This window comes from Megachile rotundata, chromosome 14, assembly GCF_050947335.1.
Source record: "Megachile rotundata isolate GNS110a chromosome 14, iyMegRotu1, whole genome shotgun sequence".
Lineage (NCBI taxonomy): Eukaryota > Metazoa > Arthropoda > Insecta > Hymenoptera > Megachilidae > Megachile > Megachile rotundata.
Genome location: NC_134996.1, coordinates 9,358,173 through 9,376,588, shown reverse-complemented (window position 1 = coordinate 9,376,588; position 18,416 = coordinate 9,358,173). Strand labels below are relative to the sequence as shown.

The following is an 18,416-nucleotide window of genomic DNA, read 5'->3' as shown; positions in this document are numbered from 1 at the left end:
TTTCGAAAAGTTAATCGTGCTACACGAGTCCATTTTCACAACGTGCAATTTGCATATTAAATGACCTAAACGATCAACATACGGTAAACCACGTTAAACTCTGGCATTATCCGTGTACATTTTAGCGAAACTAGCAGCAAAGTATGGCAGAAAAGTTTCATATCGATGTTAGGTTTTCGGCTTATCAGCGCAAGCAGCTTCTCATCCGTTGCGAAGAAAAGTTTCGAACTTTATGGCTCCTTGGTAACAGCTGTCAGCGAATCTTATATTGCAATAGTATCCTATAAACCGTCTCCGCAGATGGTTTCGTCCCGATGAAAATACATTTTCGTTACATAAAACGGTAATACGATATTGCGGAACCATGAAATTAGGCAATAAACACGTAAAACGTTTCTGCACGGTTTTGATGGAGTTATTTCGGATTCAGTGAAATGTCTGTCAAGTATGTCGAGCGTCAATTATAATATTCTAAGAGGCGTGAAAAATTCATGAAACGAATGAACGGTACACGTCTTTTCTCTCCGTGATTCGAATTTCACTTTCAAATTTCGGCGTCATGTAGATCGACGCATCCCAGATTCTACCAGCGAATACTTTGGATTTTGCATCGAAAACTATGAGAAACATGGGAAGCTTGAAATTTAGTTTCATCTCCTGAAAAGATTACCGTTTTTTTCGTGAAAGGTTATCAAATTTTTATACAACGTAGTCTGAAAGGATTTTGTTACACACTGTATTTAAAATAAAAATGTTTGATGGAAGGACTGCTTGAACATTCGATGTGAACATGCATCTCAATCTTTATGGATACAAACTGCATGCGGAATTACGTTTGTGCAAGGTTAAATAGCTGAGCGAAGGATTTTTTAAAAAGGTTGGCAAACAATATTAGGAACATGTAAGAGATAGCAAAAGCTTAAGGCGTTTAGATAAGTAGCCAGATAAGCAGCTGGGAGTGAAAGGAATATGCAAGATCTATTTTTCACTGCCAGTTGCTTACTTGGTCATTTACCTAAACCTTGGAATGCATGTCCACTTGAACCCGTCTAAGTTAACAGGGGTATTTTTTGTAATGTGGTACCATAGTGAGTCAGAGATAATTTAGATGGAGCTAACTGTCAGCCACATAGTTGGAAGTAAAAGATGTAGACTGGTAGATCTTTCTCACTCCTGAGCACTGATGTGGATCATCAAGTTACCAGACAAGTAGTCACATATGTGATCAAACAGATACCTAATCATTCTAAGAGCTATTCAAGTTAGAAAAGCACCCAGACAACTAGCCGGACTAGTAGCTATGCAACTAGCCAGATAAGTAGTTATATAACTAGCCAGATAATTAGCTTTGCATGTATCCAGTAACTAAGAAAAAAAAGAAGTAGACTAGTATCAAGTAGATACATGTCTATTCTAAGTGCTGTTGAAGCTAAACAGGCACCCAGATAAGTATCCAGACAAGTGGATAAGTATCTAGCTAAGTGAATAAGTACCTAAACAAGTAGTTAAGATTGCAGGACTACTCTCAAATGGACACATGTCCATCCTAAGTGCAGTTTAAGCTAAACAAGCACTCAGACAAATAGGCACACAAGGAACCAGACAAGTAGCTGAACTACTAGCTGGACATGTTAAGACTGAGGATACTACTCTAATGGACACATCCTAAGTGCTGTTCAAGCTAAATGAGCACTCAGACTAACAGTTACAAGGACTCAGACAGTAGCTGACTACCCAGACATGTTAAGAATGAAGATACTACTCTCAAATGAGCATATGCCTATCTCAAGTGCTGTTTAAGCTAGACAGGCACCTGGACAAGTAGCTATACAAATAGTCAGAATGAAGAAGTGGACTATTGTCAAAATGGATACATATCCCTAGAGCTATTTGAGCTAAATACTCATATAAGTAGTACCCAGACAAACAGTTAAGCATGGATCCAGGGTACTCTCAAATGGACACATGCCCAAGTGCTGTTTAAGCTAGATAAGCATCTGGAGAAGTAGCCATACAAATAGCTAGAAAAGTAGTCATCGTTCAGCTAGAATGAGGATTATATTGAAGATATCAAATAGACACATATTCTTCCCAATACACAAGTACCCACATAAATAGCTGGATGAGTACCCAGACAAACAGTTAAGAATGAGGATTCTTCTATGATAGGTAGGCTACTCTCAAACGGTTATATGTCCATTTCTAAATAGACACATATTCTTCCCAATACACAAGTACCCACATAAATAGCTGGATGAGTACCCAGACAAACAGTTAAGAATGAGGATTCTTCTATGATAGGTAGGCTACTCTCAAACTGTTATATGTTCATCTCCGGCGATATTTAAACTAGATACCCGAACAGGTGATCAGCGACAGAATCTCAGCACAGAAACTCCCAGTATAACGAGTCGAGGGTTCATCAAGCAGACATGATCGTTCGGCAGTAAAAGGACGAAGCGTAGGCGCATGCAACGGATAAAGAAGAAAGGGTTTACCTAGAGGTCCCTTCGATTTCCATAGTCCCTTGATCAGCATGGGGTCGCCGCGGCGCCAGTCGCGCCACCCTCGGCCCCGACGAACCGGTCCCTCGGACCAACCCGCGTCACCACCGGCGGCACCGCCACCGGCTCCACCGCCGGTATTTTCCCCGTGTACCCCGAAACCAACCCCGCCACTTCCACCGGCGGCGCCGGTGCCAGAGCCAGAAGCACCGCCGCCAGCAGCGCCGATAATACTGCTCGCGCCGCTGCCAGCTGTGCCACCGCCGGGGCCCGGGGTGCTCGGCGAGCCAGCCTGCGGCTGTCCATGGACCCCCGCCCCACCACCGCCCTGTGGCAACGGCAATCCAGCCGCTTTTTTATCCAAAGCAGCGTGAAAAAGTAACAGACCATCGTCAAATTCGTTGCCGAGCACTTGGGAGCAAGGATATCGACAAGGGTACTCGAGATCTGGAGTCGGTGACTGATCGTCTGCACACCTCACGGTTTTCGAACACCAAATATTGATTGTGTTGACAGATATATGATGAATGTCTTTACTTTACTGGTGTTAGTTCTGCTAGGAACTTGTATAGGAAAAGTGAGGTGGCGTGAAAGTTGGAAACTTGGAAAGAGGAAATTTGAAAACTTTTTGAGAATTTGGACGTCTAGGGTTTGTAGCTGAGGTGTTGGAGTGTAAAATTAGAGGTGTGACACAGAGAACACTAAAATCATGAATTATCTATTTTCAAATCCATAAATCCCAGAACCCCAAATTATACCTAGAAGCCCCTAGGAGCATTCCTTCAAAACTCATCAGATTTCTAAATTTTCCAATCTCCTAATTCTCAAGAACAATTAATTTGATAAATTAGCAGTAAAAATTTAATATCAGCTGAAAATACAAAATCAGTTAAACAAAATTTTAATTCAGAAAAATTTCCACTCATGATCCCTCAAATTAAAAACCTAATTAAATGTTTAAAATCTCGTAGACATAATATTCAGTAAATATTCATAATATTCATTGCAATCCTTAATATTCAATAATTTAAATAATTGTCAGAACTGTGTAGGAGAAAAGACATCATGATATATGTAAATAGCATAATTGAACAAATCCTTAACCGATCGGAATTGAATATTTATAGAAAAAAAACCGTTAGATGTACACACAACAGTGGATAATTAGGGTATAAGAGCAATTCGTGGTCGAGGATTGGTGCTCCTTTAATCACTGCAAGAGCAGTCGATTCGTTGCCGGTAAATTTAGTCGATCGCCTGAAAGTTTCTTGCGAATAGAATTTAAATCACCATGCAAGGGGATCATTATGGTTCATTTACTTCGACGGTGGCTGGTATAATTCACGAATAAATTTACCGGCCCTTTGAATCTCTCAGTGCCAGTTGATTTGCATGCAGAACCGCTAAGAATATTTATACATATGTATATATATGTAAAAGAAAAATCTATTCTGCAGTGTTATAGAAATGAAATTAATTTCACCCGAAACATCGCACACTTCATCGAAATTTTCACGGCACCTATAAATGCATACCTGTTGATGGTCACACAAAAACATTAATTTCCTTTTATCATATCAAAACGATCGAAAAGAAAAATCGATCGTTATCTCTACCAGAAAAAATGTATTCTATGAAAATATTCGATAAATCAAGCGGGATATCGTTTTGAAAAAAAAAAACATCGAAATTTTATCGTCTCTATAAAAGATATTTCATCGTTTCGATTAACAGAGGACGTTCGTTTTGTCGAGTTCGATAAAATTTAACTGTGTGTTTAATAGGAATTTTAGAATTGTAAAGTACGAACTTTTGACGGGAGTACAATTTTTACTTCCGATGAACTCGTGAACGATAATTCGTTTCGCAAACTTTCTTATCGCGTGGACACACTCGAGTCCAGTACCGTTTAATTGGTCCCACAGGAACAGACTTTAAAACTAATTTGCCTTCCGACGTTCAACAAAATTTTATAAGATAGCGTTATATGCACTTGATCATTTCCGACATTTTTCGTGAATTTTTCGATTTAATTACTTCTTTACCGAATCAAAAGGATTTCGCGCTTTTATCTTACGAATTGTGTGAAATTAAGACTTACCGCATAAGCAGAGGAACAAAGTACTGGCAAAGAAAATCAACCCCATAACGTCATCAACAGCACGTTTCTGCGAATCTCATGTTATGCTGCACTATCGTCTTTCCTTTCCACTTGTGAAACTCGATAAGGCCAATTTAATCATTGGAACAACAGCTTCTGTAAAAGAAAATATGTTTGTAAAATAGTTGCGAGATAAGAGAACGCGGCGTGGACGCCATTTTGGTGTCAATGGAATCGTAAAAAATTATAACGATACAATATTCATAACATTACGTAAAATATATATAAAGTCGTAAACTCTCTTTTTTTTAATTTTATTTCTCAAGAAATTTACATTTTAATGCTTTTAAATTCTCAAACGTTATGATTGCGAAATTCGTGAATGTGTCACTCATAGATGCGTCAAATAAACCGTCAGTAAAACTAGTTTTAGCACTTATATTAAAGAACTCACCATAAATTGATCTCAGTACTGTGCACCGTAACTTTACAAAACTCCACAACATTATTTAAATAAAAATTGCACGCGTCACTACACTATTTTTGTAATTAATTGTCACTGTTACGTAACCACCTGCGGTGACGTTCCCGCTTAGATTGGCGGGAAAACGCAACAGCGCTCTCTATCGTCAAGAGTCGTAAACTCGATGTTCATGAACGATTTATCGATAATCTAACGCGCACTATAAAACAAAACTACATTTAAAATTTTTGTTCCCATATAAAATTGATAAAGTTAGCTCTAATTTGATGAATAGTTCGCGATAATTGAGTGGAATTTAATTATAAACTTGAAAAACTAAATAAATTGGAGTAAAGTCGAGTATCGACCTATCGATCGCAACGCCATCAGGGGCTCATGGGTAAATCCCAAAACAAGGCGGGTAAAGTTGACAATAGTTGTCAACCATGTGAGCGATAATCATTATGCTGTGCTCTGATTTTCATAGTTGTGTTACGCTGACTAAAAGCGATGTAAATTTAATGATTCTGTGCAAAGGTTCGTGATGTGACGTTAATAATTAAAAAGAAAAGATGGAACAGCTCTTTGATACAACTCGTAAATTGAAGGATGCGATTAAAAATATGCAAACAAGTTTGCAGTGCACGATTTGGTGAGTTTTTAATTAATGTTTAAAATTTTATGGAGAATATTTAATAGTTTGGAGTATTTATTATGTAAGTCAATTTGTAATAATGTTTTTATCTTATACTTTCATTTAATTGTAGAGGTTATGTTTTATGTTTTTCTATTTTTGAATCTATGTTGTATATGCTATAAAATGAGTATATGGAATTCATTGTTTTTAAATTTGATGATCTTATGATTTCATTTGTGGAGTTTGTTATCAAGTTCGAAGGAATTTTAAGTTATTATTTTGTGAATGTAAGTTGTATTTATTCATTATTTTGGTTTTATGATCACCTAATAATTATGTATATTAGAGAATCAACTGAACATCATTAACAAGTATATTTACTAACTTAGTTATAGTTCATAAAATACGTTTGTTAAGTAGAGCGCTGTTTTTTTTTGTTTTTGATGTTAAAGCTTACTTAGATACCATAATCAGCAAAATATAATTGAATCTTTACTAATGAACAGCATAAGTAATTATAAATTAAAAATCGTAAGAGTATTATATACTTTATTAATTTATTATTCATTACGTACATTAAAACCTTTATAGCAATTTGAACTCATTATTTGATAAATACATAAATTGTATTTAATTCATTATTTGATATGATTCAACTTGTATAATTTTATTAAACTGGATCTATGTTATTAAGCTATTACCATAATGTTACATAATTACAATTACAATTGTCAAACGAATTAGAATTAATATTGTTGATACTGTACATCCAAATATTTTTTAAACGAACTTCCATTCTTTACTTCCCTCCCAAACATTAATATGCAGGAACATTTCATGTAATAAAACCTTTAAACATTTTCCAATCACATCACTGCTTATACTTGCATCCAGTGAACTAATTTATTTACCATCCGCCTAAATCTCCACGCAGCCAGCGTAGCTGCTTGTTCAATGCAAGCATCGCTGAAAGAAATTGAAGTGATCCCAAGATTTTAATTTTAGATGCAATAGGAGCAAGCAATTTTACTATCCTTAGATTGTAATCCATGTACTAAAGCTCATTGTACTGTCCCCTAACGTACACATAATTTATTCCATTTGCAATAGCCGTAGCACAGGTGTATAAGGGATTAGTTGCTTTTATCTTTCAGTCTGCATACTATATCTCAGCCCGTGAAAACCCCTTGTGGGCATCGATTTTGTCGCACATGCATCCAAACGGTATTGCAGAATAAAAGTGCTTTGTGTCCACTCTGCAACACTCCTATTCAACGACGTAGTATTACTGTCGACGAGGACATGAAAGTGTACATAGATCGGCTGCAAGACTTGATCGAAGCGGTAGAGAAGGATTCCGGCATCAATAGTGAGTAATCATAACTTCTTATCACGCTTGCGATAGCCACACTAACGATTCTGATCTGCCGATTACGCTCAATACTTGACCTGGTATATTTCCACGTAGATAGTGGTGTTGACGTAATATGATCAATGCTGATCGCGTATTTTTGTATAACGCTGACCATTCTTGCGAAATATCATCGATTCTGATAACATCGACTCTAGGTTTTCATAGAAAACTTTAGTTTAATAAATTATTAAATTTACAAACTTCTGTATTTAGAAATTTTCAAGCTAATTCTCAAACTTAGAAATTTGAAAATGAGTATTCTATAGTGTACTGTAGTGAGGGGGCGCCTGTGTACAAAGTCTGTGGGAAAGTGGCAATATAGCGAGAGATTCTTTTCAAATTAAAAAATTTCCTATATTTTTGAGTGAATCAGAATATTCGAGCATTCCATAGTGAACTATAGTGTGGGGGCACCAGTGCATAAAGTTTATGCGAAAGTGGCAATATAACGAGAGATCCTTTTCAGATTATAAAATTCCCTATAAACTTTAAGTGAATCAGAGTATTTGAGTGTTCCATGGTGAACTATAATATGGAGGCGCCGGTGTATAAAATCTGTGGGAAAGTGGCAATATAGCAAGATATTCTTTTCAGATTATGAAATTCCCTATATTTTTGAGTGAATCAGAATATTCGAGCGTTCCATAGTGAACTATAGTGTGGGGGAGCCGGTATATAAGTTCGCATGAAAATGGCAATATAGCGAGAGATTATTTCAAACTATAAAATTCCATATATTTTTAAGTGAATCAGAATATTCGAGGGTTCTATAGTGAATTATAGTGTGAGAACGTCGACGTACAAAGTTTGCATGAAAATGGCAATATAACGAGAGGTTCTTTCAAAATATAAAATTCCCTATATTTTTGAATGAATCAGAATATTCGAGTGTTCCATAGTGAAAAGCAGTGTATAAAGTCCGCTCGAAAGTGGCAATATAGCGAGAGATTCTTTCTAAATAATTCAAATTACCTACAATACTTATAAAAAACCAAACTAATACAAAAATTATTTAATTCTTAAATAATTCCTAAGCTCAAATAAATCAAAAAAATTTGTTTAATTTCATTTATACTATTTTCAATTAAATCTCCCACAAAATGGCGGTAGAACGCCAAAGGAATTCTAAATAGAAAACGAATGTTGGTATCTGGAGAGCAATAAATTTCCGGCTTGCACCGGAGCAATAGATTTGAAGGGAACTAACATTTTTCCCCCTATAAACTTTTTCTCCGTTCGATAAGAAAAACATGAAGCTTTAAAGGTAGAGCAGCGGTGCATCTGCCACAACATCATGTTCGGGGTCAGCTATTCGTTCCCCCGAGTGAAGAAGCTGCTGTTTCAAAAATTTAAGTTTCACTGTTCTTCGAGGCTCCGCTGTTTCTTCGAAGGCATTCGAATCGTCAATTTTTTAGCAACTCGTAACATCTGTATCGTTTTCCACCACGATTCGAATCTTCACAAAACGTTTAACGCATCCTTTACCGTACTGTTTTTATCATTTCTTTTTCTTTTCTCTTAGAAATATTGTACTGTGCAATCTGTGCACTGGTTTTTGGTGCAATATTTTGGGGTGAGAGATATAGAAAGTGCTGTATCAGATTTATTTTTGGCCTCTAGATAAATTGCAGAATTTTGTTAGTTGAGAATTTGAGGATTTGCTTAGAAATTTTTGTATTTTGGAACTCATGATTTTTGGCCTTCAGATAAATTGCAGAATTTTGTTAGTTAAGAATTTGAGAATTTACTTGGAAATTTTTGTATTTTGGAATTCGTGATTTTTGGAATTTTTGAATTTCGAAATTTTGGAATTTGTGATCTTTGAAATTTCTAAATTCTGAAATTTGTGATTTTGAAATTTCTAAATTTTGGAATTTGTGATTTTTGAAATTTCTAAATTTTGGAATTTGTGATTTTGGAAATTTCTAAATCTTGGAATTTGTGATTTTGGAAATTTCTAAATTTTAGAATTTGTGATTTTTGGAATTTCTAAATTTGGGAATTTGTGATTTTGGAAATTTCTAAATTTTGGAATTTGTGATTTTTGAAATTTCTAAATTTTGGAATTTGTGATTTTGGAAATTTCTAAATCTTGGAATTTGTGATTTTGGAAATTTCTAAATTTTAGAATTTGTGATTTTTGGAATTTCTAAATTTGGGAATTTGTGATTTTGGAAATTTCTAAATTTTGGAATTTGTGATTTTTGAAATTTCTAAATTTTGGAATTTGTGATTTTAGAAATTTCTAAATTTTGGAATTTGTGATCCTTGAAATTTCTAAATTTTGGAATTTGTGATTTTTGGAATTTCTAAATTTGGGAATTTGTGATTTTGGAAATTTCTAAATTTTGGAATTTGTGATTTTTGAAATTTCTAAATTTTGGAATTTGTGATCCTTGAAATTTCTAAATTTTGGAATTTGTGATTTTTGGAATTTCTAAATTTTGGAATTTGTGATTTTGGAAATTTCTAAATCTTGGAATTTGTGATTTTGGAAATTTCTAAATTTTGGAATTTGTGATCCTTGAAATTTCTAAATTCTGAAATTTGTGATTTTTGAAATTTCTAAATTTTGGAATTTGAGATTTTTAAAATTTCTAAATTTTGGAATTTTTTGATCCTTGAAATTTCTAAATCTTAAAATTTGTGATTTTTGAAATTTCTAAACCTTGCAATTTGCAATTTTTTAAATTCCTAATTTTTTAAATTTGTGATTCTTAAAATTTCTAAATTAGAATCCTTTCAAATTAAAAAATTCTACACTTAAAATTTCATTTAAATATCTACTATAAACTACAGCCACTATTTTATTCAATTTATTGTCCAACCATCTTTATTAAATGTTATTTATTGCGCGTGTTCGTTCACATTTTTCAATATCGCTTGTTGGAAATATCAAGCGTTTCCGTTTCCGATATGTTGCTGTCAAGGATACTTTTAAAACCGACTCACTTCTATGTATAAAAAGTTTTATGGTTTCATTCTTTTTTCGTTAAAACAGAAATAAAATTTTTATTCAAAAAACAAAATAAATCATTTTTACTCAAATATTTACATTACATGCCTTTATTGATTAAAAATCATATTACTTTTGTTATTGTATCTCTTTTTAGATTTTTTCATTTTTAATTTATTTCCAATTATAAATTTTCTCTCTTTTATTTTTTTTATTCTGACAGAAGAAAAATAATTGAAAATAAAAATATTTTTTTTATTACAAATTTCTTCTCTTGTTTTTCATTTCAAGAGAAAATGAATTCAAAAAGTAATTACAAAACTTGAATAAAAATAAGAATCTTCATCCACAAATTACATATTTGTTCAATTACAAACCTCATAATTTTTGTTACTGCAAAATTAGTAAGCAATTTCGATCACGTTCAGGTGCATACGAATAAAACCCGCAAATACCGAAGAAAATAATCGAACAAATGCAACTTGAAGGTCTCTTCTTTCATAATACACAGAAGTGCAACGTATAGGTCAATTTCCTGATGTTCTTCTCTATGGCTAACTCTCGACTCCGACTTTTTCCCCAAATGCATTCTCGTGGCCGCAGTCTGAAGCACGCGCGAGCATTTCCATGAAACCAAATAAAACTTCTTGAAACTAACCGCGGATGGACACTTGACGAGCGAAAAAAGGATCCACTATAGCTCTCTATGTAAGAGTTTCAAATAAAATATTCTCCCGCGCAAATACTTGAGACTCCAGCGAAGTCGGGTCGATCGAGCGAAAAATTGAAAACCGATCTCCGTCAATTTAATCAGAAAATATTTTATTCATCCGCCCTTTTCAAATTTCATCTCAAAGACCGAAATAAAAGAAAGAAGAATTTTTTCAATAAATTATTGTAACAAAAGATATTCAAGAAACGAAACTTTTACAGTACACCCTCACTTGGACCGCAGCCTCGAAGAAAGCTTCAAATGTAATTCCAACGTTGTAACGATAAAGGACCGCGACGATACTCCTCCGAGCACGCCACGGAAGAAAAGGGAGAGTAAGAAGCAGGATTCAGGGAACAGTGACATCAGGGACTACTTGACGAAGTACAGCATGTCCGGAGTCGAGCCTTTGTCCAGCGACACTGCGAGGAATCAGAACGAGGATATGGACGATAAGAATTCCAAGGTGCACAGTTGGTTAAACACGCTACCAAGTAGCGAGGCTTTGGTCGATCCTGACAAGATCGTTCCTGAAGAGCTCGTCGACTGCAATCTGGACGATACATTGACCGTCTCCGTGTCGCAGAACTGCAAGGACAACAAGCTGTCTGATTACGAGGTCGAGGGCGTGCAACAGCTTCAAAGTCCTTTGAGGGCGTTGCCAAACAACGCGAAGGGTGATGAAACGGGGAGTGACGGTTCGAAGACGGTAATACTGGAGGACCTAGATAATCCAAGACCCAGTACGTCAGGGATAACGAGGCACAAGGAAGAATATAAGGAAAGGAACGACGTTCAGAGGACGTCGCCCAGCGACATGTTACCCGCCATGAAGAAGAATTGGTCATCAGTCGCGCGGTTTGGTAAAGAGATGAGAACAAAGAAGAAGAAACTGAAGTCTTTGAACGTCAGCAAATCGCGGTCGTATGAGGAAGCTGGGGAGGAAGGAAAGGGGAGAAACGAGAGAAGAGAAAAGGAATCAAACGTGTCCTTAGGCGTCTCTAAACTCGCCAGGGATCGACTGATGTCGAAGGAAAAGGATTCACTGAGATGCGAGAGTCGTAAAGACCCTGAAGCATCCACAAACATCGCCAGGAGTATCGATGATCGACGTAACCTGACAAATGTGCAAGAAAGGAGGAAAAGCCTCGAGAAGAGTATGAATAGAAACGAGAGGAGATCTTACACGCCCGCAAACGATGTGTCCAAACGTTGCAACCTTAACGAGAGTTCAACTGAAAACAGTCGCGTGAAACCTGCGGAGAACTCTGACGAGGTTCAGATTCTAGGAGAAACATCTTTCATCGAGTTAGAAAGGGGCGAGCAAGTGCGTATAAAGAAGTTGAACAACCGTCAAATGAACGATATCATCGGCGTCTCGGAGAACGTAGATCCGCCGATGACAATCGACAACGACGCGACTGACAATAGAAATCAAATGGATAACTCGCTGCCTCTGAAGAAACGACGCAATCTGTCGAGCACTCCGCCTGGCGATCGATCGGAGATGCCCGACCAAACGACCCCGACGAAATTGCCCGCTGATAAGCATGATCAATCGCTGTGCGATACCACGAACGACTCGGCGTCTAAATGTCAGTCTGCGAAGAGTCGAGGTCGATTGTCTTTGGCCAGACACAACATGGAGCCCAAACCGAACGATTCTTCAAGCTCGGATTACACCTCGCGACTGCAGGCGGCCAAACGCGATTTGAACCGACAGATGGATGCGAGTGTCGATGTACAGAATGCTTCAGCTGGAAATAGTTTTGGAGACAAAGATGAGACTATGGAGAATGTTAGACGAGTTAGGCCTACTTCGAGTAAGATGAAAGACGTAGGAGATGTATCTATGGTGAAATTTAAAAAGCTGGGCAAGGTCTTCAAACACAGGAAGAAACGCGTTAGATTTTTCTACCTGGGGTCCACTAGACCCAGAAAGTACGTAGGTAGCAACTATCCTGAATTTAAGCCGTGTAACCTTGTGGACTATTGGGATACTCAATGTTTTGCTGTGTCGGACAGTCTGGAAAACGCTTTTGGCAATAATTTATTAATCAATGTGAACAATTCGTCGTTGGATAAACATGAAGACGTACAGAAAGCTCAATCCCTTCCGAAGGCTAAGGACACGGAAGATGTCGTGTGTTTGGATATGGAAAAAAAGGATGATAAAGTAGCTGAATCGATGGATGTGGTGTTCGTGTCCCTTGATGAGGACAGAAAGGAAGAAGCCACGAAGGCTCCCGAGAACTCAGTGCCTAAAAGCCCGGTTCATTTAAAGTCCCCTTCAAACGTTTCACAGATGAGGTATCTGCCCTTCGAATCACCAAGCAATTGTGTTACGAAGACCTCGAAGTACAGCCACGCCGAATCGGTTGTAATCCCTAATCAGAAGGACTTTGAGGTGAAGGGAGCGCATTCTAGAGCCCTCATCCGCAGGTCCCAGCAGGCATCCGCGAGTTCCGACACGGATTCAACTTGCGATTCAGCCTCGAAGAGGAAGAGACCAAAGGAGACAGGATGGATCGATAAAAACATACTGAGGATGAGGAACATGTCCCTAGTCAATGAGGCCGGCTACGACTCGGATCACAGCTTCTCCTCAAGGACAACTTGCATCAGGAACTCTGACAAAGGAACAGGTAGCAGTAAGAATGAAAATGTCCCGCTGTCAAAGACCAGCGCCCGGTGCGTGGACACCATGTCAGTCAGCTCAGATTCAGACGGGGACATCGGAAGGAACGTGAAACAGAAGAAGCACAGAAAAATATTGCCTGTAGTCAGCTCAGACACGGAGTCCCCTAACTTTGTTTGCCTAAATAAGGAGCTTCAGTCGCCTCCGTCCAAACGGAAAAGAATTCAATCTCCTCCGTCCCAGGAGGTGGACCTAAGGACCATCGTAAAGAACTGGTGCGATGATCCGAACATGGACAGGAATACAAACAAGCCGAACCAACCTTCTGTACCGAACCGTCAGGAAGGATACAGACGTCCTGCGGAGTCTTGTTCCTTCAATTTCAGCGCGGGTAACAAGAGTCAACCCAGACAGGTGTCTAATGCCGCTTCCAACTTGGTATCCCAGGAGTCGAGCAGAGTGGTCCAGATGGACCAGGACTCGCCAGATTTCGCAGCCACCATCGACAGGATCCAGTACATTCGGAACAACGCCGCGACACCTCGGAACGAGGAGATTGTGCAGAAAGTGGACCCTGAGGAGGTGATGATGATAGAGAATTTGAACGATGATCTGGACTTCGACACTAACGCGTTTGACGAGTGTCTGGAAGCGCAGGGGATTAAACCTGCGAAGCGAGTGGAAGATAATGAACCCACCGGAAGTTCCAGCTTCCGTCCGTTGAACAAAGACGTCATGCTTGCGCATCGATCGAACGGTTCGGATAAGAATAAGTATAAAGGTGGAAGGCTGTCCCAAATCGTCAGTGATAACGAGGTCACCTTTATCGACGATTTCGATCAGGTCACTGAGAGGATCGAAGGAGTGAAACCATCTGAGCCACATGGTGATAAATCTAGGAGGAACAGTGAAGTCGATAAATCATCTAGACGTAATGCTATGACTTCCAATAATGAGAAACACGCTGATGGATTGCAGCGTCGCGCGAACGATGACGCGCTGATGAAGGATGCGGATTATGAACAGGACTCGCTTATGGACATCACGCAACATGAATTGCAGATCAAGCACTTTGAGGCCGACGTATTTGGCAGACCTCTTTTCGAGTTCAAGGGACAGGAAAAGACCCCCCAAAAGAATAAGGTTTGCTTCTTTTATTTTTATTTTCGGTCTATTTTTGTTTGTTATGTCGAATATTTCATTTTTCGTACACTTCATGTATCATTTACATAATTTTTGTTGCGCTTGTTGCAAATTTCGAGGACAACCGATATTTTCCTGCGCCAGGGGCTCTGAACGTAAATTATTTTTTGAAATTTACACCTACAATAATTTTAAAAATTCCAAACATAGAAATTGCTAGGAACGAAAAGTTTTTATGATAGTTATGGAATCTGCGGTTTATCTCTTTTACATGACAATAGCTCCCACGGTAATTTCCTCCATGAAATTCTAATAACTCAATCCGTTTATTGCCAATTTACTTCGTTTCCTCGATTCCGTATAATTGCCTTAAACGCGTCCGTAATAGATCAAATAGCTCGTAAAACTCATGAAAATTTGATTAGCCGATTGACATTTAAGTCTATAATTGCACCGGTTTCAACAATTATACTTGATATCCGCATTTATGATAGTCCGTATTATCGTCCCTGTTCGACTGCTTATGAGATAAACAAAAACGAGCATCCTTATCTTTCTGGATAAGCATTCTCAAAGACTCGCTTTGCTTTGAAATATCCAGGACAACGAACACTCAGCCGAAGAAGACGACATTGTCGAGAACACTCCTGACACAAAGACAAAGAAGTAAGTAAAACGACCCTTTCGGTGCTTCCATTCTTTCACAAACCATTTTCTAGCTCACGTCATTGTTTATTTCGTCAATTGATAGTAGAGAAGACTCTCGTTATATTGCCGCAGGCGGGACTCGTTTAAACCCTGTTATTAGTGTGTCTCACGAATTCTGAAAGGTAGTTTATTTATATTGTGAGCTTTTAAGGATGGAGAGGGTTTAAGCGACGTGGCGGTATAACGAGAGTCTCCTGTACAGTCTACTGAACCTACAGAATATATAAGTTTAACTACACTTTGAAAACTCATCATTTTGAAATATTTACAGTGCTCACCTTAACGCCTATCGAGAAACCACAGCAGCTTCATCAACCACAAACATCAACGATAAACATTTAAGAACACCATCCTCGGTAACCGGAAGGAGCACCATAGCCAGTACCCCGTGCAGCAAGAGGAGTCTTCATCCTCTCTACCAAAGTACTCCAAAATCTCAACAGCCATCAAAGAAAGCCAGCTCCATAAAACAAACAACGAAGAACGAATCGCTGAGACGCCTGAGGGATCAAACGACAAATAACTGCGATAAACCGAGACTGTGTTTCGTGTGCAGCGGTTTGGTCGTCGTTCAGGTTAATCAGGTGAAAAGGTTGGCACAACTGGTGAACGCCAGATATTTGACTCAGTTCGACGAGCAGGTGACTCACGTGATCGTGAGAGTAGACGACGAGAACAACGGAGCGAATAAAACGTTGAAGTATTTGCAAGGGATCGCGCACCGGAAGTGGATCGTAGGCTACCAGTGGGTGGTAGACTCGTTGAAGGAGAAGAAATTGGTGGACGAGGAACGTTACGAGGCGGTAGATTGCGGCACCTTGGAGGCAGGACCTCGGAATTCGAGGCTGAGGAAAAGGGATTTGTTCGAGGGATTCGTTTTCTTGTGTATAGGACCTTACGTCGACGTTTCCGTCGATCAGTACAGGGTAAAGTTTCTTCGACACGTTTTTATGTGGATAGCTGATCTGAATTTTAAATGCGTATTTTATATGCAAAATGTTGCACGTTGTTTGCTGGGAATACAAGCTGAGTTGTATTTTAATTTTTCCCGTGTTCTTGTTACCATACGAGAGTATTTGAAGAGGTGGGGTGATGGATACGTACGCTGCTTTGTTTGACTTTATCTTTAGTTTCACTGTACATTTCATTGTTTCTGTAGGTGTTTATTATAAGTCTGATTCATAAAAGAATGTATACTGTTATTGTCTCTTCGCGGTAGATTAAAGTTTTTCATTTATACCTAGAAATTGAATACTGGAGTTTGATAGTGATTTGATAATTAAGTAGTGAGATTATTGTTAATTTTTAATTGTCCAATTTTTCCAAGTCACGTTAGAAGTTTTACATATCAACCTAACCTTGATATATTTTTACATATTCCTTTGTATATGTATAAACCTAACCTAACTGAGATTAATAGAACATTTTGTATATGTTACATATGTAATATGTATAACATATGTTCACACACGTACTGAAAGTACAAAACCACAACCCACATATAAAATAAAGTGTAGCTAAGATTTAGGATCACTGATCCTGATAGGATTGAATAGCTCTTAAAGAAGCCTCAGTATTCAAGCAATGTATTTTATTTACGTTTTCGATCCAATGCCGCGCTATTTAAACTTGAATCACCGCCAAGTTGTACAGCTTTAGAAATACATTCTCCTTCAGGATCTCCTACGAGCCACCGGTGCTAGGGTAGTCGACTCTCTGGATGCTTTAACCGGCGAAAAATCGAAGCTGAAGATTATCGTGATACAATCGGACGTTCACGATTACGAGATTATCGGTGAGTTTTTGGAAAATAGCTAAATATGTGGAGTAAACTGTTTAGTCTAAAAATAGAATCCTCAATATTCCAAATACTCAACATAGTCCCAAGTAACCAAAGTAACAAATATTCAGAAAATAACAAATTTAAAAAATTGTAAAGAATCCCAAAGTTGCAAAATTTATTAGCCATAGCTTGAATTTCTTTTTTCCAGTAGAATGGTACCAAAAAGCCCGAGCAGTGCCGATCGTCCACGACTGGGTGGTGGAGTGCATCAGCCAGTACCGATTGATATCGTTCTACCCTTACCTCCAAGAACTATCGAGACAGGACGTTCTAGCCCTGGGATACCCAGAATTCCTCGTCGAAGAAGAACTCGACGCCGATTCCGACAGTGCGTGCAACCTGTCCACATGACAACTAAACATCCGCCATTTTGTTATTTATTCAAGTTACCAATCCCGGCCGCGGGACTCCTATAAAATTTCATTCGACAAATGTGTACATAGCGTTTTTAATCTCGAATGTCGTTAACAAAGGGAATTTTTGTTTCTGCGGAAAGATTAACTGTTTGTTTTACGAGCGAAAACGTGGACCGTGTACCGGCAAAAGTGTACATTGAAATGTAACCGTGTTTCATGTCGCTGATAAATGTGTACAGTTGTTAGTGGATTCAAAGGCGGAATGCATTTTTTGTTTGTTGGAGTTTTTGATTGGATGCTGGAAAGTTCTTCGTTGCGAAGCTGGACTTCAATTTCAATTTGTAATGTTATTTTGTGAGAGAAGTTCGTGAAGTACTCGTGTTTGTTATTTTTATACGTCAAAAGTAATCAAAATCAAGAACAGTATTTGGTTGTGATACCTGGGTTAAGAAGTGGTAAATTTGTTGAAGAATTCCTTCATAGTTATAATTATTGTGATATTCATTTTTTACTGTATATTGTTACTCAAATTGTTAGATGTAATCATACATGTTCTGTGCCATCTCAACTGTGATCCAAAGCATCAATCGTTATAAAAATATTCCAATGTGATCATCTAACAGCTAACACGATAGTAAACTAAGCGTTAAGTGTAAGAATTAATTTTCAACTAACACTGTTTTGTTAAATTATGGGAATTGTTTTTACAATGTGACAAAGTTGCATTGCGCTCTATGTACATAATAATATATCACTTTTCTACATATGTTTCTTCTTAATTCCTGTCTCAAAATTCCCAAAATTTGATACTGGAAAAATGTTGAAAGTTCTAATTAATATCGCAAGTATCTAAATTGCAAATTTTGGTAACGCATGCCTGTTAGTGCGGTGTAATATCATCGTGATGATCATTATGGGCGGGATCACAGAGGCTGCGTGTT

The 18,416-nt window shown here is 37.8% G+C and overlaps 2 protein-coding genes across 6 annotated transcripts in view; one reads left to right on the top strand and one right to left on the bottom strand.

The window, feature by feature from the left end:
* LOC105662933 (uncharacterized) overlaps positions 1-18,416 on the bottom strand; it is a 71,339-nt gene that overhangs the window by 1,675 nt on the left and 51,248 nt on the right. The window contains exons 1-3 of one of the 2 annotated variants that reach the window (XM_076539916.1): positions 5,060-5,398; positions 4,606-4,761; positions 2,499-2,855 (exon numbers count right to left, since the gene is read on the bottom strand). In XM_076539916.1, coding sequence (XP_076396031.1) covers positions 2,499-2,855; positions 4,606-4,651 — 403 coding nt within the window. In that variant the 5' untranslated portion in view covers positions 4,652-4,761; positions 5,060-5,398. Of the gene's footprint in view, positions 1-2,498; positions 2,856-4,605; positions 4,762-5,059; positions 5,399-18,416 lie in introns of those variants that run through there. The other variant, XM_076539917.1, reaches the window with a different exon arrangement.
* LOC105662917 (uncharacterized) lies at positions 5,466-18,239 on the top strand. Of its 4 annotated transcripts, none has more exons than XM_012288815.2 (7): positions 5,466-5,720; positions 6,860-7,074; positions 11,009-14,568; positions 15,170-15,234; positions 15,548-16,202; positions 16,954-17,071; positions 17,271-18,239. In XM_012288815.2, exons 1-7 carry the CDS (start codon positions 5,641-5,643, stop codon positions 17,468-17,470), a joined length of 4,893 nt encoding a protein of 1,630 aa, XP_012144205.2. In that variant the 5' UTR covers positions 5,466-5,640; the 3' UTR covers positions 17,471-18,239. The 4 variants fall into 4 exon arrangements, with proteins under 4 accessions (XP_012144205.2, XP_012144204.2, XP_012144207.2 ...); XM_012288814.2 differs by having other exon boundaries at positions 17,268-18,239; XM_012288817.2 differs by lacking the exon at positions 6,860-7,074 and having other exon boundaries at positions 17,268-18,239.

Excerpts from the sequence above, each read along its gene's own strand:
- LOC105662917 (XM_012288814.2), top strand. The coding sequence starts at position 5,641 with ATGGAACAGCTCTTTGATACAACTCGTAAATTGAAGGATGCGATTAAA. Across the intron at positions 5,721-6,859 it reads AGTTTGCAGTGCACGATTTG|TCTGCATACTATATCTCAGC; the intron begins GTGAGTTTTTAA and ends TTTATCTTTCAG. Across the intron at positions 17,072-17,267 it reads TCACGATTACGAGATTATCG|TAGAATGGTACCAAAAAGCC; the intron begins GTGAGTTTTTGG and ends TCTTTTTTCCAG.